At 40.8% G+C, this 27,768-nt stretch overlaps 1 protein-coding gene and 2 long non-coding RNA genes across 4 annotated transcripts in view; 1 reads left to right on the forward strand and 2 right to left on the reverse strand.

The window, feature by feature from the left end:
* Nucleotides 1-22,642, reverse strand: part of LOC309848802 — a 28,293-nt gene extending 5,651 nt beyond the window's left edge. The window contains exons 1-3 of one of the 2 annotated variants that reach the window (XR_014303295.1): nucleotides 22,557-22,642; nucleotides 6,193-6,339; nucleotides 2,929-3,836 (exon numbers count right to left, since the gene is read on the reverse strand). This is a non-coding gene — a long non-coding RNA (uncharacterized lncRNA). Of the gene's footprint in view, nucleotides 1-2,513; nucleotides 3,837-6,192; nucleotides 6,340-22,556 lie in introns of those variants that run through there. The other variant, XR_014303296.1, reaches the window with a different exon arrangement.
* LOC309848803 overlaps nucleotides 1-27,768 on the reverse strand; it is a 492,271-nt gene that overhangs the window by 415,392 nt on the left and 49,111 nt on the right. The window lies entirely within an intron of this gene.
* IPO5 (importin 5) overlaps nucleotides 7,489-27,768 on the forward strand; it is a 56,983-nt gene continuing 36,703 nt past the window's right edge. Inside the window, exons 1-4 of the mRNA XM_082700773.1 lie at nucleotides 7,489-7,571; nucleotides 7,969-8,047; nucleotides 17,110-17,220; nucleotides 21,917-22,010. Coding sequence (XP_082556899.1) covers nucleotides 7,520-7,571; nucleotides 7,969-8,047; nucleotides 17,110-17,220; nucleotides 21,917-22,010 — 336 coding nt within the window. The 5' untranslated portion in view covers nucleotides 7,489-7,519. The remainder of the gene's footprint in view (nucleotides 7,572-7,968; nucleotides 8,048-17,109; nucleotides 17,221-21,916; nucleotides 22,011-27,768) is intronic.

The following is a 27,768-nucleotide window of genomic DNA, read 5'->3' on the forward strand; positions in this document are numbered from 1 at the left end:
CCCCACACACTCTCTCTGTAAATAAATCTTTAAAAAATAAATAAATAAAACCATATTAATTACACCTCAGTTCATAGCAGCCTTGTTCACAACAGCCAAAAGGTGGAAGAAACCCAAGTGTCTATGGATGGATGAGTGGATAAATAGAGCATGGTGTGAACATACAGCAGAATATAATTCATCCATAAAAAGGAAGAGAATTCTGATACATGCTCCAATAAGGAGAAACCCCGAAGACGTTGTGCCCAGTGAGATAAGCTAGTCACAAAATGACAAATACTCTATGATTCCATTTATATGAGGTACCTAGAGACAGGAAAGAGAATTGTGGTTGTTAGGGGTCAGGGACAGAGGCTAAAAAAGAGTTAGTGTTTAATGGGTATGGAGTTTCAGTTTGGAAAGATGAAAAGAGTTCTGGAGAATGAATGGTGGTGATGGTTATACAAGCATGTAAATGCGTTTCATGTCACAGAAGTATACACTTAGAAATGATGAAAACTGTAAATTTTGTGTGTATTTTATCACAATAAAAATGACATTGCTGGAATCATTTTTAAAATAGTGTTGTATTAAGGGCACCTGGGTAGCTCAGTGGGTTAAAGCCTCTGTCTTCGACTCAGGTCATGATCCCAGGGTCCTGGGATCGAGCCCCACATCGGGCTCTCTGCCCAGCAGGGAGCCTGCTTCCTCCTCTCTCTCTGTGATCTCTGCTTGTCAAATAAATAAATAAAATCTTTAAAAATAATAATATTTATAAAATAGTGTTGTATTCATATAGAAAGAATATTTGTGCATTGAAAAAATAGACATGTAAAAATAACTAAAATTTTTACATTTCCACCAGAGACCCTCAGTATCGTCTTCAAAGTCTAAAAATGGCCATTAACAGTGTCTTATAATCCATTTAAATGGGTACATGATCTCTACCTTTCTACATCAAACTTTTTCCAAATGACCTAAACACATACAATTGCTTGTTTTTAAAGAGGGTGGGCAGAGGGGCAGGGGCAGAGGCAGAGAGATAGAGGGAATCTTAAACCGGCTCCAAGCCCAGCGCGGAGCCTAACTTGGGACTCGATCTTACAACCCTGAGATGATGATCTGAGCTGAAATCAAGAGTCCTATCCTTAACCAACTGAGCCACCCAGGTACCCCTGTACAATTGTTTTAAAACAATTTTCAAAACAGCCCAAACCTGGTTTTTTTTTCTTTTCCTTTTTTTTTTTTTTTTGTCCCCCCCCCACCCCCCTTTTTAAGTCCAAAAGGAAAGCTCTGAAAAGCCATGCCCAAAGTTTATCCTTAAACAAGAGATCGGGAGGACCTGAGACCACGTAGGAGAGCATGAGAAAACTAGCAATGGTCGAGAAGGCAAGGGAGTGGGTCCCCAGCTCCTAAAGGAGCAGAGCAGCCTCAGGACAGCCTGGCCCTATCCAGGCAAACGCATTTAGTCCCAGTACTGAAAGTGGGCTGGGGACATCAGCCCAAGCTCGCAACCACCGCTGCACCACTTGTTGCTCTGGTGAGAAGCCGCGGTGGTGTTGCTGTGTCCCGAGAGGGACTCCCAGGCAACACTGAGTCAAATGCCAGGGGACCCCCAGCAGCTTCCTACTTTGCACAGCCTGTCCGGGCTCGTCCAGGACCAAGGACGTGTGCAAATATTCCTGAACCCTGATTCTTGAGCAAAATGCCACCTGTCTCCATCGTTGTTTTAAGGATGCAGTAACACCCCTGAAAGCACCCAGAATGACATCAGTCTCCGTGCTGTGGTTGTCCATCTTCCTCCTCCTCAGTCGGGCCCATCTCTAACCCCAATTATACACCAACTGGCAGAGTGCCAATGTCACCTGGCCAAAGCATCCTATTCTCTGATACCTCAGAAGCTTACAAGAAGGGAAAAAGACACGCAATTAGCCACATTGTGTGAGTGTAAGCAATGAGGTGGGTTCTCCTAAACGCGGCAGTCTGATGGAACACAATTCCCAACATGGAAATTTCCATACTTTATTGAAAAGGGTGCGATCACTGGAAAAAGCATAGTGTCCCTACTTTGAAGATCAGCCCTCATTTAGCTGTGTCAACTCTCACGTCTGTCATTCTGTTTTCTAAGTCTTGTTATTATGTAATTGGCCTCATGAATATCCTATTTGCCGTTGCCCAAGGTGTTTTAAGTAGCCTTTAAGGTCCTCAGGAGTCATTAGGCCCACTCACACACACACAAAAATCTATTTGGACTGCAAAATTTTCATTTTTATGTTTACATTCACCAGTTGAATCTCTTCCATTACCAGGCAACAACTAACATCAGGACTTACTGAGTAAATACCAGACACATGCATTGTTATAGGCACTGAGGTGTTACAAAGGAGACATCAGACACGGTCCCTTGACCTCTGGTGTCTGCGATCTGACCAGAAACACAAGACAGTTTAACAGTGAAATCAGTAGAGTGGAGGAAGGGCCAACTAGAGATATCCTTGACAATTTTTACAATTCACATAGATTTTTTACATGGCCAAATTCAAAAGGAAAATATTTTATTAAATTTTTTAGGTTCTTAGCTTTATTCACATTTATCATTTCATTAAGCTTTCACTTTCATGTTTGCTTTAAGTTTTACTACGCCATGTTCATTAACTTTAAGAGGAGATGAGGAGACCAAAGTGAAATGGGTCCAGAAGAAAAATTAGATGATGTAAGTTTTTGTGAAGGGAAGAAGCCTGCCAATGACGGTGTTTTTTGGAACTGGGGATAAAGCATTGCTAAAATCTTTGCATTGCAATATTTGCTCATTTCATCATTCAATGGGAACGTCTTAGAGCAAGTAGCAGATTTTATGATGTCCACTTTACATAAAAGAAAGTGTACCTAAAAGGCCATTTCTCCAAAACCTCCCCCATGAGTCATAAAAGCAGAGACCAAGTCTCCTACCTCTTAAACTTTTGCAGTTCATCCTGTGTTCACTTATTTCAAAATGTAGCTATTTCAATGCATTTCCAGGTTCTTTTAATAGCTGATTAGTTATGCCTGCAATGGTTCAGGAAAATATCTTTATCTTATATGTCCGTGCTTTCTCAAAGGATACTGGCACGCATACAGCTTCGGAGCTGGAAGTGGTCTTTGGAATCTAGTCCAGTGTTCTCACTTTACAGATGAAGGCCCTGAGGCACAGAGGTTAAGAAGCAGCAAGAGCAACAAGATCACAAAGGCAGTCAACGCTGTAAGAATGGATTCTACGAGAAAACATTAAAAACCCTGAAGTTGGCTTCCCTAAACACATAATTTAATAATGACCTTTGTGTATTAGAATTATAATTCAAGATAAGGAAGTGGTTTTTTGTTGTTTTTTGTTACTTCTCTCTGTCATTACCAAAAGCAAAACAAGAAGGAATGAGTTTTGATGACAGTGAGCAAAAACAGTGAGGCTGAATATAAAAAAAGAATTTCTGGCAGCCAGGATAATAAAAAACTGAGCTAGGAAACCTAGAGATATAATTTACATAATCTACAATTCGCCCACTTAAAGTACACCACTGAAGGCTCCTGGGTGGCTCAGTTGGTAAAGTGTCCAACTCCTGGCTCTTGATCGCAGCTCAGGTCTTGATCTCAGGGCTGTGAGTTCAAGTCCTATGTTAGGCTCCATGCAGAGTGTGGAGCCTACTTAAAAGATGATAAATAGGGGCACCTGGGTGGCTCAGTGGGTTGGAGCCTCTGCCTTCGGGTCGGGTCATGGTCCCGGGGTCCTGGGATCAGGCCCCACGTCGGGCTCTCTGCTCAGCGGGGCGCATGCTTCCCTTCCTCTCCCTCTGCCTGCCTCTCTGACTGCTTGTGATCTCTGTCTGTCAAATAAATAAATAAATAAATAATAAAGTCTTTTAAAAAAAGATGATAGATACATAGACAGAGAGATAAATAGAACAATTCAATGGTTTTTACTATGTTCATAGTTGTACAACAATAAACAGAACCCATTTTAGAACATTTTAATCAACTCAAAAAAACCCATATGCTTTAGCTATCATTCCCTGCACCCCTATCTCCCCCAGCCCTAGGCAACTGTTAATCTACTTTGTCTTTATGGATTGGCCAATCCATAAAGACATATTCTTTGAAAGAATTGAAATTGAAAGACAATTCTGAATATTAAGTATAAATACAATCATATAATTAATGTGTAGTCTTCCGTGACTGTTTTCTGTCCTTAGCATAATGTTTTCAAAATTCAATCTTGTGGCAGGTATCTGTACTCTATTCCTATTTACTGTCAAATAATACTCCATTGTAGGGATAAACCACATTTTGCTTCTCCATTCATTGGTTGTTAGACATTTGGGTTGTTTCCACCTTTTGGCTTTTATGAATAATGCTGTGATGGATATTCATGTGCAAATTCTTGTGAGGACATATGCTTTTATTTCTCTTAGGTGTATACCTAGAAGTAGAAATGCTGGGTCAAATGGTAACTCCCTATTTAGCTTTCTCAGGAACTGCCAGACAGTTTTCCATATTGGCTGCATCATTTTGTATTCCTACCAGCAGCAAAGAAGGGTTCCAGTTTCTCCACATCCTCACCAACATTGTTATTACGACTTTTTTTATTATAACCATTTTAGTGAGTGAAGTGGTATCTCATTGTGGTTTTGCTTTGCATTTCTTTGATGACTGATGATGTTGAACATCTTTTCATGTGCTAATGTTTACTTCTATATCTTCTTTGGAGAAACGTCCACTCAGATCCCTTTCCCATAATTTTTTTTTTTATTTTTAAGATTTATTTATTTTGAGAGAGAAAGAGAGTGCAGTGGAGGGAGGGGCAGAGGGAGAGAATCTTAAGCAGACTTCCCACTGGGCAAGGAGCCTGAGGTAGGGCTCCATCCCACAGCCCATGGAATCACAACCTGAGCCAAAACCAAGAGTTGAATGCTTAGCCAAGTGAGCCACCCAAGAGCCCAGAAAAATTTCCTTTTGAAAGGTTAACTGTATACTAGATTCTTAATCTTTGGGCTGCTTCACACCTAATTTTCCATTATATAAACTATATGAGTCCTAATCAAATGAATTTGATTTATTCTAGTTCTTTCTAATTCTATGAATCTCTGGTCATATCTCATGTCAGATTTTCATAGAATGGAAGCTGAAGATAAAATGCTTCCAAAGGTCTCCACATCCTGCAAAGATGAACTTTTGTGTAGAGATACATTTTGGGAAGGTCCTTTGAGTGGTGGTGAGTCCTGCAAAACACGCTGTTTATATTAGGCCACAAACTGACACAGAAGGGGCCAGTGGGCTTCTAGGGCAATTTTCTAGGACCCTTTGAAATTATTGCCTGAGAAGACAAACCCAGTTTTTGTCTGAATTACATCACGAGATGATCCATCTTCAACCCCAGCTGAGAGTATAGTTGAGCTGTTTCCCTAAATGAATGATGTAACATGAAATCATGCATCTCAAGATAAGCAATTCAGCAGGGGCTCAGTGCAAATGTGTTCATGAAAGGTACAGACATGGATGGGCAAAGCCAGCCCTCTGCGTCTAGGCCTTTCCCTTCATCTCTATAATAATTTATCATGTTGCTTTATTTAAATGTGAACATTTCAAAAATATTTTTAAGTTTTTTTTTTTTAAAGTCTGTAGGCTCAACAGTCCCAAAAATAAGGCTCAGGATGATAGGAAGGAAATAAGGATGTACCCACTTGTGAGTGGGTAGAGGTAAGATTTGAAAGTTAAGAGTAAAAAATTATGACCAGTTCTGGGGCAACCGAAGACACCACAGTTGATCACTTGAAAACAGTATGTGTTCATTGAAGATAGAATTGAAGATAGGATAGAATTGAGGATAGGAGTTTTTCTTTTCTTTTCTTTTCTTTTTTTAAGACAGAGGCCATTTATATAATCCATCACTGACACAGTCCGCTCACCAGCATCCTAAATAGCAGGATTAAAGGGAATGTTACGAAGGCTACGTGAACAGCTTGAAGGATCTGAACTATTAACTGAAGAAGGGCAAAATATCTAAATGATCATTAGAAAGTTTACATTTTAAAAAGGAGAAGAAAAACAAGTCACAGAGCTTTTGGATTACCCAAGACTCTTCTGGCTCATCTGTGGCTAGATATTGAGTGGCCTAAAAGGCGAATGGGGCCATAATGCAAAACACCCACCATAGTGCTCCCCACACCGGATTCTCTAGCCTACCTTGATCCACTGTGGTATTTCCTACTCAACTATTCTTGCTCCTGTGCCTGCTGATGAACAAAACAATGGATATTCCCCTGAATCCAGTCTTTGGTGTAGGTCTGTCATGCCCAAAGTTCAGCCACGGCAGCCAAGGTCAGCCAGCACCTTCCAAAAAAGGAAACAACTGTCAATATCATAAGGGTTAGAGAAAGGGCTAGAATTTTTTCTTTTAATATGTTCTTCATACATCTTATAATCACCTTATGATTCAATCAGTGATTCTTTTTCTTTTTTTAAAGATTATTTATTTATTTATTTGACAGACAGAGATCACAAGTAGGCAGAGAGGCAGGCAGAGAGAGAAGGGAAGGGAAGCAGGATCCCCGCGGAGTAGAGAGCCCAAGGTGGGGCTCAATCCCAGGACCCCGTGACCATGACCTGAGCTGAAAGCAGAGGCCTCAACCCACTGAGCCACCCAGGCGCCCCTCAATCAGTGATTCTTAACCTGTGAAAGTTCTGGTTTTGGATTCTTGGCAGGATCTTTGAGCAAAAAGCCACAAGGACACCTTACCGCCATCACCCCTGCCTATGAGCCCAAACATCAGAACATGTGATGGAAATGAGGACAAAGCAGCAAGGAATGGAGCTGAAGAGATTTCAGGATTTGCAGAGACCTTGAAAGTGCTTAGACGTCACATGTCGCCAATAAAAAATATGACCCATCCAGAAGGGTCTGAACATGTCCTATGAAACAATTTTAAAAACCAAAAAGTTGACTTTTAATTAAAGTTCAGCTTTAATTAATTGTCTATGAAAATTAATAAACAGAATGATGGAATGCTAGATGTAGCAAAACTAGGTCACAGAGGACCAGGACAATCTAGGCCAAACTTGGTAAGTGAATATATCATATAAGAATTTGAACTATAAACCAAACTGCCAAAAATGCATTTAATAGGGAATTTCTTTTGTTTCCATAGAAATTTATCTTGATCTATTCTAGAAATCAGTTGCTCTTTTAGGTGTTACTAGAATAGAATTGAAATCCATAGATAAGGAAACCACTCCAGTAGTTTCAAAGTGAAGCTAATGACAACATGTGAACCCAATCAACAGCACGAGTTTTATGTTCTTAAAGGTTAGAGCTCCCTTTGCCTTCTGTGGCTTTGGGAACAAATTGGTTAACCTCTAATATGTGAATGCCCGGATGGACTCTGAAGCTTGGATGGTGGGCAAATTGAAACAGGCCAACAGCATGACACTGCTTGCCTGCAGCGGGTCATAATTGCAGTCAGATGTCTCCATGGTGACCTCTCTGAGCCATGAGGCCAGAACTGTGGGATTAATGACATCCCACGACTGGAGCAACCACAGTGCCGAGAACAGCTTTGACTACTGTAAGTAATTCCCAAACCTCAAATTTAGATGAAAAAATTTAAGAACTTAATCCATACCAAGGGACCGATTTGGGTGGTTCTAGGTGGGGAGGTCTCTCTGTGTGAGATCCAGGAGGCCCTTTTAGCTCTCTTACCTTCCGGAGTCCCCCTGGTAGTCTCAACAAGGAAGGGAAAGGACAGAGAACTTAGTAGACAGAAACCAAGAACGAAAGAATGAGAATAACATGACTGCTCATTGTTCCCTGATACTGTGTCTTCTTAGATCAGCTGCCAACTGCTTTCATTTACTTAAGAAAGCATCACTTGATTAGGGTTGCCCAAAAGAATGTAGACCGTAGTCTTAACTGTGTGTGTAACCACCCCAAAATAGTAAGAAATGAGGTTTTATTTCATTTAGGTGGTTCCGGGGGAAACCTTTCCAGGACCCATGTATGGGCACAGCTGTTCTCCCTGATCAGAACCCTTGCAGTACCCAGGTAGGACTATCACTGTCACCTTGTTCGGTCTCTGGCCATTGCTAATTGTGTTATTTCCTTTATGACAAAAAGGCCCTACTTTTTCCTACAATTGTGATATTCACGATCATTTCACCACTTATTCACCAACTAACCAAAATCCAATCCACCAAGATTTTCTATCTTACTTTTCTATAGAAGGGAAACCCTTAAAAGTTTGACTTTTAAGGGCTGACTCTTAATTTCTCAAGTGACTCAAACAATTCTGTTTAAGATCTTTAGAGGTCCTACCTTAGGCCTCCAAAAAATATTAAAAATATCTAAATACCTTATGGTTGCACAGGCTGAGTACATTTTATCTTAATTTTCAGAGATCACTAGTCAAGTATATGAAGGAAAACATAATTCATTTCCATTGTGGGAAAATTAAATCAACCACTAAGTAGCAAAAAGACAACTAACCTAATGGCTTATCTTAACTGCTTCTCTTAGAGTTTAATCCCCTATCTAGGTATAAAAAAATTGGGGGCACCTGGGTGGCTCAGTCAGTTATGTGTCTGACTCTTGGTTTCAGCCCAGGTCATGACCTCAGGGTCATGATCTCAGGGTCATGAAATCAAGCCCTGCTTTGGGCTCTGAGACTCCCCTTCCTTCTCCCTCTGCCCCTACTCAAGCACGCCTTCTCTCTAAAATAATTGTCAATGGCAATGCCTTTATTACACAGAAATTGATTTGGACCTTTCTAATCAGTTTTGCTCCATTGTTCTGTCACTTGTTTATATGTGTGAAAACATCTGTAACTCTAGTAGTGGGACACAGCTTTGTGTTAGCGTCTTAGGACAGTTACACAACTGGAACATACGAACTCTCAAATTAAAAATAACTGGGTGACCAAATAATTGTCATAAAGCTCATGTGGGCTACTCTATATGCTCTGCCCTGTCCTCTGCATCTGTTTCATAGCCTTTTTAATGCATGTTTCCAAAGCATGCAGCAAACCAGATGATGCAAGCAGCTGACAAGAAGAGGCAGCCGTCATTTTATGTTGGCACTTACATTAAGTGGCAGATGACTGACAGGAAAAAAAAAAAAAAACAACTTCGAGAAAAGTAGTCAGTGATATAAGACACCAAATCTCAGAGACCCAGAGTGAATTCGTTTCGGGATGAGCAACCCTAAGTGGCGTCTGTACTCATCACCCTATTTCAACACAGTGTGATAATTGCCTTAATGACCCCCAAATGCTGGGGCTGGGAAGATACCCACAGGAATCAAGTCCAATGCTCCCCGATTTACAGATGAGCAAGTGGAGGCCTAGAGAAGACTTCAGGGCCAAGTTCAAGATCATAGCTGGTTAGGGGTGGTATTCCCACTGGAATCAGGATCCCCCGCCCCCAGTACTTTTTTTTTTTTTTCATGGAGAAGTGGTTGAAGCTTCATTGAATGAGATAATGTACAGAAGGTTAGCACTCAGACACAGAAGAGAGCCAAGTCTCCTTGGCTAGGATATCATGAATAACAAATCTGATACACAGAATGGTGGAGCATTATTAATATTCATCTTTGAAATAACTGCTTTTTCAGAAAACTAATTTCCATGAAGCAGCCCCTTTTCAGATTGTTAAAATATCCACTCTTCAAAAAGGTCTCCCCTGACTTCCCTGTTAAAAATAGGACCAATTTCACTTTCTATCTCCTTACTTTGACTTAATATGCTCTAGATGCCTTTCCTCTAAAGCTTCTTTTCAAGTTAACAGCTTAAGTCTTGTCATTTTCTTCTAGCTTTTAAATAGAATAGTTTTCTTTCCTTGGAAGGGATTTAGCCCTGATCTGAAGCTCAAAACCACTAAACAGTCATTGTGTAATGGCTGAGCCCCCAGAAGAACAGAAGTTCTTGCAACTGATTCTGCCTGAAACTAACCAGAATAAGAAATGATGGAATCCCTTTAAAATGATGGTGTTTAGACACAAGAACCAATCAATATTTCAGTTTTAAGCTGTGCTACCAAGATTCTCTATATGCAGTTCTGTTTTAAAAGAAAATACTGGACTTACATCTGAATTGAAGTAGCACAGGCCTCTTTACAACAGGGTTTCAATACCGTGCTTATTTTATGTGACACTGAGAACTTAAAACACATTCCTGCTTTTCCCCAGTCCCTTCCCACATTTTTAAAAGGGCAGAACTATTATCTCTCTGATAATCAAGCAAAAACATCAGCATAAAGTAAGCTAATTAGATACACACTTCCATTGAGATGGGAAGAAGACAGCATCGGACATCTTAGTATTAGTTAGAAATAGTGTCTTTAAATAATTATTTTAATTCCGTATTGTTACAGCATTGTTTCTAAGTGAGAGGTAGAGAGGTAGATTAGATGGTAAGAGAGCTGAGCAGAGAAGAAAATTTAGAGAAAATAGTATTTCTTTAGCACCAAATAAATATCATCACTCCTGAAGTACAAAAGAAAAAAATACAAATTAAAAATAATCCTTTCAAATATAATGTTATAGGATTGACTTTTTCTTTAACATCTGTGCCTACTTGTTCTTCCAACTACCTTGACGTTCATTAGTGGACTCCTAGGTATTAATCCCTTGCCAACCAGAGATCAAAAGGGAATTAGAATTTAAGATGACTAATCGTGCTCAATGTACTACCATCAGTTCCCTCTCAGGATTATATTTATATTACGTGTGAATTACAAACCTCCACTGCCTGGGCTCTTAAGTGTTGAGATGTCTCAGGGCTGAGTCCTTGACCCTCTTGTCTCTTCCCCAGGAGACGCCATCCACTTCCACAGCCTTAAAAGCCATGAATGTGATGCCTCAGTGGGTATTTCCAGCGCCACCCTCTTTCTGAGTTCCAGACATCCCCGTCCACCTGCTTGCTGGACATTCCCCCACTTGGATGTCTCCTACGCATCTCAAACTTGCCATGAATGAAACTCGCCTATCAATTTCTTCTCGCCAGAACTTACCCCAACACATCCTCACGTTAGAGGCATTGCCGTTGTTCAGATCAAAATCCTAGGCAGCCTCAACTTCTCTATCTTATGTCGTCTAGAGGATTCAGCATGGAGCTCGGAGAGCTTAAGCTTCCAGATCATTCGCTCACACGGAGCCCCCCCGCCATGTTCAGTGTTTGTTTCCTTACAGAGGGCCCTCGAATTGCGTTGTCAGGTCCCACAAAACTTGGACCTGCCTCGGCACCCTACACCCTGCTCTATTTTGGAGACCAAACTAGCTCAACCCGCCCACTCTGGACACCGGCAATTGCTATAGTCCGACACCTTATTCTCTGGCCTGGAGTGCCACAGTGACCCGAGGCTCCCCCAGCCTCCTCACTCCCTCCTACTGATTTCAATATTGCACCCAAATTACCTTTTATAACTGTTTACATGTGAAATGATCTGTTAAAACCAGTCCTATCCCTTACTTAAACCGTTCGACTTAAAGTCATACTACTGAGAGATCCAATGTCCCCTCGGTCATGGCTTTCTCCTCTCTGGCTGCATCCTTCTTTCCTCCCAGGAACACACCAGATTCTGTTTTGTCTGGGGGCTTTTGCACTTGCTGTGTCCTCTGCTGGAAATGGGAATGTCTCCCATTTTTTCAACTTGTCCCATCTTTCAAGTCTCTGCTCAAAGAGCTCCCACAACAGAGCACCCAACTCCACCCAGTCATTCCTGACCCATTATCTCCTTCCCAGTGGTTATCTTAGGAGTTATCTAATCTACTCAGTTGACTTTTCTCTCGTCTGGCTTCTTCTAAAAGATCAGCTCCATGAAGTCGGGAACCCAGTCCCGCTCACTCCCCATAAGGAGTGCCCACTGCAGAGTAAGGGCCCAATAAATATTTGCTAAATAAGTGAATAAGTAAAACGGTAAAAAAAAAAAAATGGCAGACACAGTTAAGTGTGTCATAAAACAGTACAACACAAAATGTGGATGGAATTAAAGAGTATGAACTATATTATGAGGCTCCTTTGGTTTCTACCTCATTAACTACAGACACCTAAATATATCTCCTGCCAGTTCAAGAAAATCTGAGCTGTACATTGATGTCACAATTGATATTCCACTGTGAATGCCATCATAATGCATGAGGTAAAATATGCACATCAGAGTATCCAAACCGTGAGATGCTTGCTATAAATAACAAATGCATGGAGAGGGAAATATATAGACACCAGTATCTCCCTAGTCCCTTTCCTCCAAAATAATGGCTTAGGAATGCTCAGGTTTGAAGGTTAAGGATGCTGTCTTCCATGTATTCTGAATTGAATTAAAAACAGTGTGAAAATAGAAAACAAAATAGTAATTGAGGTCTGGATCAAACTCCTTCAGATCACTCAAGAAAAACATTTTTTTTTTTAAATTACACTTTTATTGGGGGGCATCTGGGTGGCTCCGTGGGTTAGGCCTCTCCCTTTGGCTCAGGTCATGATCTTAGGGTTCTGGGATCGAGCCCCGTATTGGGCTCTCTGCTCAGCAGGGAGCCTGCTTCCCCCTCTCTCTGCCTGCCTCTCTGCCTACTTGTGATCTCTCTTTGTCTCTCTCTGTGTTGAATAAATAAATAAAATCTTAAAATTACACCTTTATTGGGACGCCTGGGTGGCTCAGTTGGTTAAGCAGCTGCCTTCAGCTCAGGTCATGATCCCAGCGTCCTGGGATCGAGTCCCACATCGGGCTCCTTGCTTGGCAGGGAGCCTGCTTCTCCCTCTGCCTCTGCCTGCCTCTCTGTCTGCCTGTGCTCACTCTCGCTCATCGCTCCTCTCTCTCTGACAAATAAATAAATAAAATCTTAAAAAAAAAAATTACACCTTTATTGAGATATAATTCACATCCCATAAAGTTCACACTTTTTTAAATGTACAATTGTTTAGTAGTTTCGCAGTTTTGCATCCATTGTCACTATCACATTCCAGAACATTTTCATCACCCCCCCAAAAAAACTCCATACCACGAACAGTCACCCCACTTTCCCTCCTCTCCTCTCCAGGCCCCTGGCAACCACAAATATACTTCCTACATCTATGGACTGGCTGCTTGTGCACATTTCACAGAAATGGAACCAGAAACTATGTGACTTCTTGTGTCTGGCTTCTTTCACTTAGCATAATATTTTTAAATTTTATCCACGTCACAATATGTAACCGTAATTTGTTTCTTTTTATTGCCAAATATACCACATTTTGTCTATCCATCATTTTATGGATATTTTGGATTGTTTCCACATCTCGGCTATTATGAATAATGTTGCTATGAACAATGATGTACGTGGTTTTTGTGTAGACATATGTTTCCATTTCTCTTGCACACGGATTTAGTAGACTTGCTGGGTCCTATGGTAACTTTATGTGTAACTTTTAAGAAATTGCCGAATTGTTTGTCAACTTGACTGCACCAATTTACAATCCCACAGCAATGTACCAAGGTTCCAGTATGAGGGGTCTAATTTCTCCACATCCTCATCAATACTTGCTATTGTTTTATGATAGTTCTCCTAGTGGTATACCCTTTTCTTGGTTCTGATTTGTATTTCCCTAATGACTAATGATGTTGGACATCTTTTAACGTACTCACTAGCCATTTGCATTTATGTATCTTCAGTGTGGAAAGGTCTATTCAAATGTCTATTTTGCTTACTTTTTAATCAGGTGTCTTTTTGTTATTGAGTGTAACAGTTTTTTATATATTTTGGATACAAGTCAGATACAGGTTGAGCAAATACTCTCTCTCATTCTGTGGGCTGTCTTTTCACTCTCTTGATGGTTTCCTTTGATGCACAGAAGTTTTTAATTTTGATGAAGTCCAATGTAATCTTTTCTTTTTTTTTTTTTTTTTTTTGTCTTTTATAATTTTGGTGCCATATCTAAGAAACCATTGCCTAATCAAAGGCCTTATGCTTTGGGGGCCTGGGTGGCTCAGTGGGTTAAAGCCTGTGCCTTCAGCTCGGGTCATGATTCTAGGGTTCTGGGATCGAGCCCCATGTCGGGCTCTGCTCAGCAGGGAGCCTGCTTCCTCCTCTCTCTCTGCCTGCCTCTCTGCCTACTTGTGATCTCTGTCTGTCAAATAAATAAAATCTTTAAAAAAAAAAAAAAGGCCTTATGCTTTCTTCTAAGAATTTCACAGTTTTCTCTGCTATATTTAGGTCTATGCCCCATTTTGAGATTTGCATATGGTACAAGGTACCAGTTCAGCTTCATTCTTTTGCACGTGGATATCCAAATGTACCAGAAACATTTGTTGAAAAGACTGTTCCTTCACATGAATGGCCTTGGGACTTGCATTTGTCGGGGTTCTCCAGAGAAAAAAGAACCAATGGGATATATATATAAAGAGATCTATTTTAAGGAACTAGCCCATGTGATTATGGGGGCTGGCATGTCTGAAATCCTTAGGGCAGGGCAGCAAATGGAAATTCAGGCAAGATTTGATTTTGCAGTATGGAGTCTGAAATTTACAGAGCAACCCAAATGTTTCTAGGTCCTGAGGCAAAATTGTTTCTTCCTTTAGAAACCTGCCTTTGCTATGAAGGCCTTCCACTGGTCAGATGAGACCCACCCATTATGGAGGGTAATCTACTTAGAGTCAGCTGACTTGTAAATGTTAATCTCACCTACAAACACTTTCACAGAAACATCTAGTGTTTGACCAAACAACTGGGCACTATAGCCCACCCAAGCTGAAACCTAAAGTCAACCATCATAGCACCCTTCTCAAAAATCAATTGACCACAAATATAAGGTTTATTTCTGAAGTCCTCATTCAAGTTCATTGATCTTTACATCTATCATTATGCCAGTATCACAGAGTAGCTTTATAATAAACTTTAAATCAAGGCATGAGTCTTTCAATTTTGTCTAGTTTGATATTATTTTGGCTATGTGTAGTCTTTTGCAATTCATATGAATTTTAGGATCAACTTTTTCCAAAGAAAAGAAGCGGTTGAAATTTTAATAGGTATTGCTTAAATCTGTAGAATAATGTGTGGAGTATTGCCATCTTAATATTAAGTCTTCCAAATCATGCACATAGACTGTCTTTCCATTTATTCAGACCTTTCTAAATTTCTTTAGCCATGTTTTATAATTTTTGGTGTATAAGTCTTATGTTTGCTAAACTTGTTGAGTATTTTATTATTTTTGATGCTATCATAGAGATTTTTAAAATTATTCATTGTTAGTACATGATACATGATTTCTATGTATTCATTTTGTGTCCTGCAACCTTGCTGAATTCATTTGTTTTAAGAACATTTTTGTGGATTCATCAGGATTTTCTCTATACAAGATCCCACTATTTGTGACTCTCCAGTATAATGTTGAATTGAAACAGTGAGAATGGACATTCTTGTCTTGTTCTTGGTCTCAGGAAGAAAGCATTCATTTTTTATTCCAGCAAGTGTGATATTAGCTGTGGGTTTTGCATAGATGGCAATTTGAGGAAGTTTCCTTCTATTCTGAGCTTGTTGAGTATCTTTATCATGAAAGGGTTTGGATTTTGTCAAAGGCTTTTTCTGCATCAATTCCAATGATTATGTGGTCTTTATATATTTTTTTCCATTAATATGGTGTATAATATTGCTTGATTTTCTTTTGCTATACCAACTTTGCATTCCTAGAATAAATCCCACCTAGACATGATATATGGTTCTTTTTATATATTGCTGAATTCAGTTTGCTAGGACTTTGTTGCGAATTTTTGCATCAATATTTATGTTAGTATGCAGTTTCCTTGTGATGTCTTTGATTTTGGTATCAATTTAAAACTGGCCTCATAGAAGAAATAGTCACTCTGCTTCTAGTTTTTGGAAGAGCTTAGAAAGGATTGGTGTTAATACTTCTTTAAATATTTGGTAGAATCCCCCAATAAGGCCATCTAGCCCTGGAATTTCGTGGGAAATTTTATTACTAATTCAATCTCTCTACTTGTTATGAGTCTATTCAGATTTTCCTTATTCTTTCTTAAGATAGCAAGCAGGGGGAGGAGAGGAAGGAGAGGGCCGATAGACTCCATGCTGAATGGAGAGCTTGATGGGAGACTCCATCTCAGGACCCTAAGATCATGACCTGAGCCGAAACTGAGAGCTGGACACTAGTCATCTGAGCCACCCAGGCACACTACTATTCAGATCTTCTATTTCTTCTCAAATTCATTTTGGTAGTTGTGACTTTTTAGGGATTTCTATTTCATCCACGTCATCTAATTTGTTAGCATACAATTGTTCATAGCATTTTATTGTAGTTTTTTTTTATTCCTGGAAGTTAGCCCCTTTTATTTTTAATTTTTTTGGTCTAGTTAGAGGTTTGTCAATTTGGTTGATCTTTTCCAAGGAACAACTTTTTTCCTCTTGTTTTTTTAAATTCTCATTTCACTTTTTTCCTTTCTTGGTTTTATTATCTCTTCTGTTTGCTTGGGTTTAATTTGCCCTTCCTCCAGTTTCATAGAGACTAAGCAACATTATTGATTTGAGCTCTCTTTTCTTTTTTACCGAAGATGTTTGCAACTATGAGTTTTCTCAAAAGCACTGCTTCCACTGCATCCCGTAAGTTTTGGTCTCCTGGGGTTTTGTTTTCATTCATCTTAAAGTATTTCCTAATTTCTCTTGTTATTTCTTCTTCAGCCAATTTGTTATTTAGAAGGATGCTGGTTAATTCCCACTTATTTGTGAATTCCTCAGATTTCCTTTTGTGCTTGGTTTCTAATTTCATTTTACTGAGGATTGAGAACTGGTATAGGATAGCCACTTTGGCTCTCTTTTGAATTGTTTGTCTGGCATGTCTTTTTCCACCCTTTTACTTTCAATTTCTGTGCGTTCTACAGAAAAGAGCTTACAACTAAATTCTTCTGCTATGTATATTTTTATTTCAGGTGTTAAAATACGGTGAATGATGGTTTTCAAACCATTTGCCACATTTAAGTGAAAATAATCAACATTAAAAAAAAAAAGGTGTTCTTCTCCCCCCCCCAATTCTTAACTAGTTATTGACTTGACTTATACAAGGGTTTATTCTAGAAGATCAAATATGAAGTCTTACTTTCTAGAGGTTCACAAAGCCCTTTAATGTCCAACAGCAGGGAAAGGAAATTCCTAAGCAAGGAACACTGCTCAGGAAGTACTGTGCCATGTCTCCAAATCCCTGAGAATCAAGTCAGAAAACTGGAAGCAACAGAACGTCCTATAAGGTAACTGATTTTCATTTTGTTGACAAGTCACTTCCTAAATCTAAATTAACAAAGTATGTAGGACACTTGTGCAGAGCTAGTTGGTAATTTTACTCTCTAGCAAAGTACTGTTGAATAGAAATATCATGTGAAACCACAAATGCAAGTCACATATGTAATTTTAAAGTTTCTAAGAGTCCTATTTTAACAAGTAAAAATAGGAAAAATTGTTAATGTAGTTAATAATAAACACTTATTAAAAAGTATAATTAAATGTTTTTTAACCCAATATGTTATCATTTCTGCAGGTGATCAACATAAAGTTGTTATTCTTTTTTTCAAGATTTATTTATTTAGGGCACGTGGGTAGCTCTGTCGCAGTGAAGCATCTACCTTTGACTCAGGTCATGATCTCAGGGTCCTGGGATTGAGCCCCAATTTGGGCTCCCTGCTCAGAGGGGAGTCTGCTTCTCCCTCTCCCTATGCCCCTCTGCCCATTCATGTACAGGTGGGTTCTCTCTCTCTGAGAGCAGGAGCAGGAATCCACAGTGGGTGACAGAGAGAGAGAAGCTTAAGCAGACTCCCTTCTGAGTATGGAGCCAGATTTCAGGTTCAACCTCACAACCCTGAGATCGTGACCTGAGCTGAAATTAAGAGACTGCAGTAGACTGGGGGCTTGAAAGTCTTGATAAAAAGAAGCTGAGGAAATGTAAACAGTTCAGCATTTTATTTTCAGTAAACAGCTTTTCTCAACAGTTCTCAGCTCTTTTGCTGGCTCTTATCTAAGCAACAAAGAGCATCAATATTAGAAAGAGTTAGAAATCTTATTTATCAGCCCAATGCCTATTAACTATCCTTAATCCACCAATGTACAACTTTATTCTGCATAATTGGGAGGAGACTAATAGAAAATATACAATACAATTTCTATACACACAAGTGTGATGCATACATCTATATCACATGCAGCTTTAACAGTAATTACTTGTCTAAGGTCTATTTCATATTTAACCCTAAAATCCATCTAATTAAGAATAGCTGATAATTACTGAGTACTATGCAGACACCATGCCATGAGCATTTACAAATATTATACTAACTTCTACAATACCCCTATGAAGAAGTGTCATTCCCCTTTTACAAATGAGAAAAAAAGCCAACTTTTTTTCATTGTAACATGTTAACTATTAATACAAACACCTGTAAAGAATACGATCATCTCACATTTGTATACAGTTATAGATTATAATATTCTCGATTATATTATTTAAAACGACTCTCCTAAGTTATGATAGGGAGAGCACACGTGCTTACAACTACCAGGATAAGTAGGTGAGGTTCTTTGGGGGTCCTGGGGCAACTTTTAAAAATTTACAGATTGCTCATTTGGGAGAATCTTATTTTATTTACACTCAGCATCCAATAAACCAGAAATGACAGACAAGACCAGATTCTACTCCAGCTGAGAGAAGCTTTCACAGGGTTTTTAAAAGCCTAACTTCTCCAGCCATTCCCATCAATACGAAAACCCATAAAACCAAGAACAGTACCTGACGAAGATAGTGATACAAAGATACTGATGCTGTCTCGTTAAGGAGTCTTTCCTCCTGCATTATGATAACTAGGTCATGACCAGATTGTGCAGTACCTTCTGAGGAACATCAAAAATGCCTAATTACCAGAGCAGTGGGTGGCTCAATCAGTTAAGCATAGAGTCTTGATTTTGGCTCAGGTCATGACCTCAGGTTTCTGAGATCGAGCCCCAAGCCCCAAGTGGGGCTCTGCGCTTAGCAGGGAGTCGGCTTGAAGATTCTCTCCCTCTGCCCTACTTCCCCTCCCCCATCTCTAAAATAAATAAACCTTAAAAAACACTAAACTAAAGTATCTGGATTTCATGTCACTGTTGAGAGAAACTTCAAGTCTTCCATTTTCCCAACCTTACCCATTTTCACAAGCGGTTATAAATGCACTGAGCAAATATTCCTCCAGAATTTGATAGAGGTAGGTCAGGTTTAATAAGCCGAAGTGAAAGTCGTCAGGGGCTGGCTGTTCAGAACTAACTGGCCCAAAGCAATGACAGCTAATCAGAGTGAGCAAAACTTAGTTTTCCACTCCTCCATTTCATTTCCAATTATCACTTAATGTCAGAACTGTTGTGATTAATATCATATCTTAACAGCCATTATTATTCCATTTTATAGATGAGAAATTGAGACCTAGAGACATTAAGTGCTCACTCAAGTTCCCATAAGTAGTAAGAGACCAAATTCACTCCACTCAAGTTCAAGGTTCTTTACCTTCCACCATCTAATCTCCTTGGGAAATAAACCTATATTCCTGCAGGCTCCAAGTATACAGTATTCGAGCTACTCTCTTATGGTGAGATAATGCTCATAAAACAAACAGGACTCTCTCCATGGGAAATGGGTTTCTAAGTGCAATAAATTCCCAGAAGGTTGAGCATTAGGAACTCTCCTAACTGGCCAGCCTGATGTTGGAAATGCTTTTCCTACTTTGGAGGCTTCCTGGACACGAGAACTAGTCTCAGTTATCAGGATGGCTGATTTCCACCTCTAGTTTACAGGAATTTCTCCCATTTGGGGATCTTTATTCATTACCCTTAAAAAATCTCCTTCCCTTTTGATTGGATACTTACAATATTAAAATAAGGCTAGGCTGACATTTCATATTGTAGCAGTTGTTAATTTGTTCTATTTGTAAACTGAAATAAGATTATGCTTTGCCTTACCAATAAACGAGCTTCCTATCTTGACATATCTGTAGACTTACGTTGGAATTTCTCTTATTTAATAATTATTAAACAAATATATGTAATCTACAGGGTCATTGCCAATAAAAACACATACCACAGATGTTAAAAAGTAACTGGAGTTGAGGCCATACCCTAAACAAGCCTCATCTTCCTTCACTGGTAACCTAGTCATAAAATGGTTTTGGCAAATAACTTCCAAAATCTTAATAATCTTGGGTGAGGAAAAAACCTCCTCACAATCCAGACATGACCACCGCTGACCTAAATAAATAAATATCAAGTAAACAACAACAACAACAGAACTACCCCCAAATTAATTTACATAATGATCTATGTTTAAAGAAATAATGTGTCATAAGAACAAATGGTCACATCTAAGAAACATCAATTCTACAAAGATAGGTCTGCAGCCCTCTTGTAGAAAACTCATCACTGACACAGCTAAAACTTTCTGAGGGAGTTTTCTCCACCAATGGATTAGAATGCTTTAAGAGATCTTGGCTGGCAATCACAATTGAATAGCGATCCCGGGCCTCCGCCCAGAAATTCTGGACTCACTGGCCTGGATTCTAATATACAGCTAAGGCTTAAAATCATTCACTTAAAAGCAAATTTTTAAAGTAGACTTCCAGAGAGCTGAACTTCAGGACATCTATAGGAAATTAAATTCCCTATGGTCTGCCAGAAGTTTAGTACTCTCCATCTCACCCAGTGTGGAACCTGGGTGTCCTTTTGAGGCAAAGATAAATTATTATTTTCTCCACTACTACCCTTAGCTCAAAACACTGGACTCGGTAGGGGCTCAAGAGAAGTACCCTTTGATTTGAACACTTTCTCCGATTTGGGCAGCTCCAGCTGTAAGGGAAGATTGAGTGTATTGTCTATGCCATTGAAATCAGGTCTTGGGGCCCCTCAGCACCGGTAGGAGCCAATAAACATTTAGATCAACCCTGCAAGCCAGTGTTGCTTTAGGAAGGGGTTCTCTCTCTCCACTTCTCCCCATCATTGGAAGAACGGTACCCCGAAACAAGGAATTAGAGGGAACAGTCTCGGATCCTGGGTGGGGAGGGGGTGGAGACATGTGTGCTACGTGGACAACTCAGGGCGACCCTGGGCTGGGGAGGGGAGGGGAGGCCCGGCGGGAGAGTCTAAGCGCTGAGTGACTCCTCTCCCGGACAAGCCGAAGGTGTGAGTCACTGGTGAGCGCGGCGGGAGAGAGGGGCGGCCTGAGTCACAGTCCTGGGGGAGGTCGGAGGGTCTGACAGATGGAGGAGTCTGGGACCCCGGGGGTGGAATATAAGTGGGAAGTGGGTTTCTAAGGGGCCCACTCCCTGGGGAGTGGGGGTTTCGGGTCCAAGGGACCTAGGGGGCTGGAGCTGGGGGGCACTCCTCGGGCCGCCGGGAGGGGCTAGCGGGCGGCAGAGGAGGAGGCCGGGCAGCCCGCGGCGCCGAAATCTCCCGCGCTCCGGAGCTAGCCCCACCTCCCCAGCCGGACCTCACGCCCCTCGGCGCGGCGCTGCCAGCCAGCCAGCCCGCCCCTCCCGCCACCCTCCCGACGTCACCCTAGGCCTCAGCTGGCCGGCAGAGTCCCCGCCCCACCTCGTCCGCGACCAGCCCGGCTGCCCGCCGCGAGTCGCCAGTGACGGCACTGCAGGGTGCGTGGCCAATCGGCTCGGCCCCGGAGGAGGCGGCCTTGGCCCCGCCTCCCGCGCCTAGAGCCAATGAGAGGCCGGCGCTGGGGGCCGCGGCGGGGTGAGGGGTCGCGAGGCCCCGCCCCATCCTCCCCTTTCCCCTTTGCCCGGCCCTTTCCCGCCCGGCCCCCCCAGCCCCGCGCCGCCGCTGGTGCAGGTCCCCGCGCTGGGCCCGCCCCCACCCCTCCCGCCGGCCCGCCAGCGCGCCTCACGGCTCCTGTCTCCCCTCCCTCCTTCTCTCTCACACGCCTAGCGCAATGGCGGCGGCCGCGGCGGAGCAGCAACAGTTCTACCTGCTCCTGGGAAACCTGCTCAGCCCCGACAATGTGGTCCGGAAACAGGCAGAGGTAACCGAGCTCGCCCGCGCCCCCGTCTCCGCGCCCGGGCCGGCGCGTCGCCCTTTCCCCGCCGCCGCCGCCCCGCCGGGCCTCGGCAGCTCAGCCGTGGCGGCGCAGGCCGGGCCGGGCGGCGGCCGCGCAGCCCACGTGTGAGGCAGCCCGCGGCTCCCGGCCGTGCCCCCGGGCCCTTCCGGCCCTTGTCGCCGCGGCGCCGGGCGCCAGTTAGCAGCACCCCGCCACCCCTCGCACACACGTGCGGCGGCTCCTGACACGCTGCCCCCGCCCAGATGGGGAAGCCCGGCGGCGGGGAGGGACGTGGGGTGTGGGGCGGGCCCCCAGGCTTCCCCTTGCCCCTTTCCCGCTTTCTCCCGGTGGGAGGCTCCGCCGCCCTTCGGTCCTCGGTCTCCGCCTAACCTAGCCCTCCCGGTGCCCCAAACCCCGGCTGCTCCCTGTCCCATCACCCTTCTTTCTCTCCCGTCCTCTCCTTCGGTACCGTCCTTCCCTCCCCCATCCCCTCCCTTTGAAATGTGTGTCTTCTCTTGCCTTTCCACTTACTTCCATGTAGTCCTCTTTCTCTTGCCTCGTTCTCAACATCGGAAGCTGGATTACCCTCCTCCCCACCCCATAACGCTCCCCAATTCTGGGAAGTTTCCTTTAGGGTTTCTTTCTAAGCACCTTCCACCTTTATTCTTCCTTTGGACACATTTTCTTTGATCTCTAGAGATTTGTGGTCTCTTAACATAACTGCGATGCCCTGGGACTTCCGTTGTTTAAGTGGGCCAGTGCCCCCGTATGTTTAAGTCTTTAATTTCATTTAATTTAACCTGAATCAATCTCTCTCTCTCTCTCTCTTTTTTCTTTAAAACTACCTCTGGCTCCTGGCCTCCAAATTGGGGAGCTGTGGATACAAGAGACAGTATCTTCAGATGTATCTGCAAGTTCCTTTAGCAAGTAGCAGCAAGACACACTTAGTTCAGTGTAAGGGTGAACTGAGGCTGTCAATGTCCAGAACTCGATGTATACGTGAGACACTAAAAGGGAAGGGCAGAAGCTTTCTAGATTCTTTAAAGTGCATCATAAGAACCTGTCTTCAAATTTTATTTTATGTAGAATTCTCTACCTCCAGGAGATTAAAGATTATTATAGATTTAGTGAAGGGTGTTCAGCTAGATATTTTTACAGAGCAGAAATTAATTTTACATGTAACTAATGAAATTGGGGGACAAGTCCTCTTGTCCTCCTGAGTTTTACAGATGTCTTTAGAATCACAGTGTTGTTAATATTTACTTTGATTAGGATATGCTGGCTAACCTTTGTGGTTTTATAATATGTGAAGTAAATATACAGGAAGGTCAGTTCTGTATGAAAAAGCACTTTAAACAGTTATTAACGTTAGTCTAATGATTTTTGATTCATGTATTATAATGTGATACGTGTTCAGGGTAAAAATTTAAATAGCACAAATCGTTTTTTATCCCATTCCCCAGAGATAACTACTTTTAAGTGTCTTGTAAGTAGTCCTTGAAAATATCCTTACTAGTGCAAATGTATGCATTCATTTTTACACGAATGGGCCTATCCTACACATACTGTTGTGCAACTTGGATTTTTCACTCAACATATTTCCCATTGCCACATAAAAGATTCTGTTAAAGCAGCTACATAGTTTTCCATCATATGAGTGAATTATTCAGCCAACCCTCCTCTGAATGGACATTAGATTCCCAGTGTCGTCTTAAAAATAGGAATACATGCATACCTATCTTTTCAGTCTTTGCTGGTTTACTTGTGGAATACTTAAAAGTAGCGTTTGTCCTTGGAACTAATGTGCATTGATTAGTTGCATCAATTTGCACTCCTATCAGAGGGATGTGATGATCCTATAAAACCATTTTAATGCATTCTGCTAACTCTGGAGGTAATTTTTCACCAAAATAAGTTCTTAATCCTAACCCATAATGGAAATTGCCATGTGTTACAAAGCAGAACAGCATTGTAATTAGTAAGCAAGTTTAATTCTCCCTCTTCCCTCCAGTTGCTTAAGTCTCTATTGTCAAGCCTAGTGGGGAATCTCTCTTCTATTGAACTTAATACCAGTGTCTGGTTCAGCTTGAATTCCAGTTGGTGCCTGTTGTAAATCTTTTATCATTTCCATCACTTTGGGGATAGTTAGCAGCATTCAGCACATTTTCTCATAAAGAACAGTTGAAAAGTACAGTTGACCCTTGAACAACTCAGAGGTTCGGACACTGGCTCACATACCCCCAACTCCCCAGAAACTTAACCAATAGCCTCCTGTTGACTAGAAGCCTTACCAGTAACATAAACAGCCAATTAACACATATTTTGAATGTTATACATACTATGTACTACATTTTTACAAGAAGCTAAGCTAGAGAAAAGACAATTACGAGGAAAATCATGAGAAGATACATTTCAGTACTATACTGCATTCATTTAAAAAAGTCCATGTATAAGTGGACCCGTGCAGTTCAAACCCATGTTGTTCAAGGGTCAACTATACTGTTAGTCTCTATTTTTACTTTTTTTAGACTCTATTTTACTTTGTGTATCCTGGAAACATATCAATATGTAAATTACATATTATAAAGTATAATATTATTTATTTGACACCCCAAAAAAGATAAATGTTAAAGGGGTAGTTTCCTGGTCTCACATAACACAAAGCTGGACTGGAAGTAGAGCTTCTTAAGAAAGGAAAACATTTGAAAAATAAATTAGCTGCATATAATATTTTCATACCTCTTTTTTTGCCTTATGAAATGAGCTGTTTATAAGTAATCAAACTAAATTGAGTATTACAGTCTGATATAGCAAATACAGGAATTTTTTTTTAACTAAAGAATTGGCAAACAGTCAGTAGATATCTTTGTAATTTACTCAGTCAAAATAAAAATACTTAGTTGACACAAATACCAAACTGTTGAGTAAGGTGACTTATTTTATATTCAGATGTGAAATCAAGTACAGTAGAAGACTTTTATTGTGATATATTAAAAACATTAAAGGTCTTCAAAACTTTTTTTTTTTTCCCCATTTATTTGACAGACAGAGATCACAAGTTGGCAGAGAGACAGGCAGAGAGAGAGGAAGGGGGGAGCAGGCTCACTGCTCTCCACCCGATGCAGGGCTTGATCCCAGAACCCTGGGATCACGACCTGAGTCAAAGGCAGAGACTTTAACCTATTGAGCCACCCAGGCGCCCCTCTCTTTAAAACTTTTGAAAGTTTTTAAAACATCCATTGTATAAACCATTTGGTGGGCTTTATATTTTCTGTTAAATCTTCAAGGATTTTTTTTTCTATAACTTTACAAAACATGTTTCTGATGCTTGAAGAAAATGATTCTAATGCCCCTAAGTCTCAAAACACAGTAACATGAATAAACAATTAAATAAGTAGTTGACAGATAATACAAAGTTGAATGTCCATGGCATTCATGATGAAACATTTTTATGTGACATAAGCTTAAGTATTTTTTATTAATCATATGCATGGATTTTACATTCTTATTTTCTCCATTGACTTTGTTTTTGATTGATTCTAATACAGAACTTCATTAATGAGATTTTAATTGAAGAAAGACAACATATTGAAAAATGTACATGATTTTTGAGGAACCAGGGTGTTTACTAGGTAAAAGTTGTACTAGGTGAAACTTGTCCCCTCTTATTATGCAGGCTCACGATAAATATTTATGGAATGAGTGAGATAAGTACTTACTAACATTTCTTTTTTGTGGGCAGGAAGGGGGAGGTGAAATCTGCTTTACAGTGTCTGATTGCTCATGGTGAAATCAGATGGAATTGAAATTTTGTTTGCCATGACATTGGCAACATTAACTGAACCTGCCTGGCCTAGGAATATTCTTAGAAAGAATAGTTGTATTTTTATATAGTCTTTATATATATGTTCTTTGTTTTTGCTGCACTCCAGTGTGGTAGGTGCTAGGAATACAAGGAGAAAGATACCATCCTTGTTTTGGTGGAACTCAGCCTACTTTGGCTAATAACTTGACTTTAAGGCTGTGTTCTTTTTGCCAGACTATTATCCTTGACCAGTGTTACGGTGTAAATGTAATACTATGTCTGGATTGCCACAGAGGAACAGAACAAATGGGGAGAACCCTGTCTCAGGAGTCAGATGCCACTCATACTAAACTCTTCTCCTTTGACTTCTAATTCTTTATGGAATAGAGTTTAGTATTTGACTTATTGTTTATAAGTGTCTATTAAAATTAGCATAGTACAACTGTCAAATCAATAGTCCCAGCTGGGCAAGGTTTTCTGAGAGTGATATCCTAGTAAAGCATTTTTTCCCTGAAACTTGATTTAGACCACTGGAAATTAAAGTGTTAAACATTTATAGCATCTGTAGTGCATGGGGGCTAGGCTAGGTACAAAGACTAAAAAGGCATTTTTATTGTACTGTGAGAGACCATGTTTAAATGGAAAGGCTATAACCGGTCTTTCAGTTGCATTCGTAAAGATTAGGTGAGAAACCTCGAGGCACATAGCCATTTTTGCAATCATCTTATGAATATCTCTACATAAATTACCTCATTTGTGTATACATAAATTCAGACCATCTCCTTAGCTGCAAATGGTTGTCACAGTTCTTAGCGTTGTTGCGTTCCTGTGTGCCTATGTGCTTGAAAAGAACTTGAGGTTATCAGAAGATAATGAAATCTTTCCCCTGCACGTATTCTTCGGATTGAGATATGTTTGAGAAGTTTGAGAACTGTGTAGCACACTGCATAAATAGAACTGGTTGGTTGGTGGAGTCAGACGGACCCCCAGGAGTGAAACCCAGAAAGAGCGAGCATTCAGTACCGCTGGCCTCAGAAAACCAGAGTTCTTTCTAATGCTTATTGTATGTGACCTTTGGCAGGTCATTTCACTTCTGAGCCTTTATTTCCTTATCTATCACTATCTCAGAGATGCCAAAGAGTACTTAATAAAAGTTATAATAAGGTAGATGTGGATTCAGGGAGACCCTTTGTTCTCTCCCTTGTCCTTGTCACTTCTGTCCAGAGAAACCAGGTGGGTTATGGGGTGGTGGTTCTCAGAGAGCAGGCAAGGTAAGCGTGTTCTTGGGGAAAACGATTCCAAGTATATTTCAGAGAATGATGTGTTTTCCACAGAAAAAGACTGCTACTGTTGGAATTATACGTGCATGTAAATCTATACTTCAACTTTTATAGAAAACGCATATCTTATATTTTGATCCAGTTTGATCTTTTGATTGGTGTCAACTTTTTATTGTTAACCAATGTGTTCTCATTTTACATTATTCACGGAGAAGGAACGAAGTGCCCTAATTCTCAAAACCTAGACTTCTAGATAATTATTAAAATGATATTAAAGAAATTATAATAAAGTCTCCTGGCCATGTTCATTTATTTATGTATATAAGTTTTAGCATAATCTTTGCTTGAAAGAAAAATTAGCATAAAGAATTTGAATGCTTTCTTTCCCTTTCTTGGACTTCCTTCATCTGAGATATCTCTCTGGTGGTAGTTAAGTAGTCCTAACTTGAACCATTCTATATCATCTGATCTAGAAAATGATGACAAGATAAGTAGTTTTCCATGATGTAAAGGGATATTAGGTGAGCCCTTAGTTAACTGTATGGTAGCTCAGGTCACATTTAAGAATTTTTTGGCCCTCTTTTGCCTTAAGTTCTGTTCATCAGAGAAGCAAAAGTTTGGAAGTTGTGCACATACATGAGAAAAATTTAAGAGCTGA

Source organism: Mustela nivalis (genome assembly GCF_964662115.1).
Source record: "Mustela nivalis genome assembly, chromosome: 15".
Classification (NCBI taxonomy): domain Eukaryota; kingdom Metazoa; phylum Chordata; class Mammalia; order Carnivora; family Mustelidae; genus Mustela; species Mustela nivalis.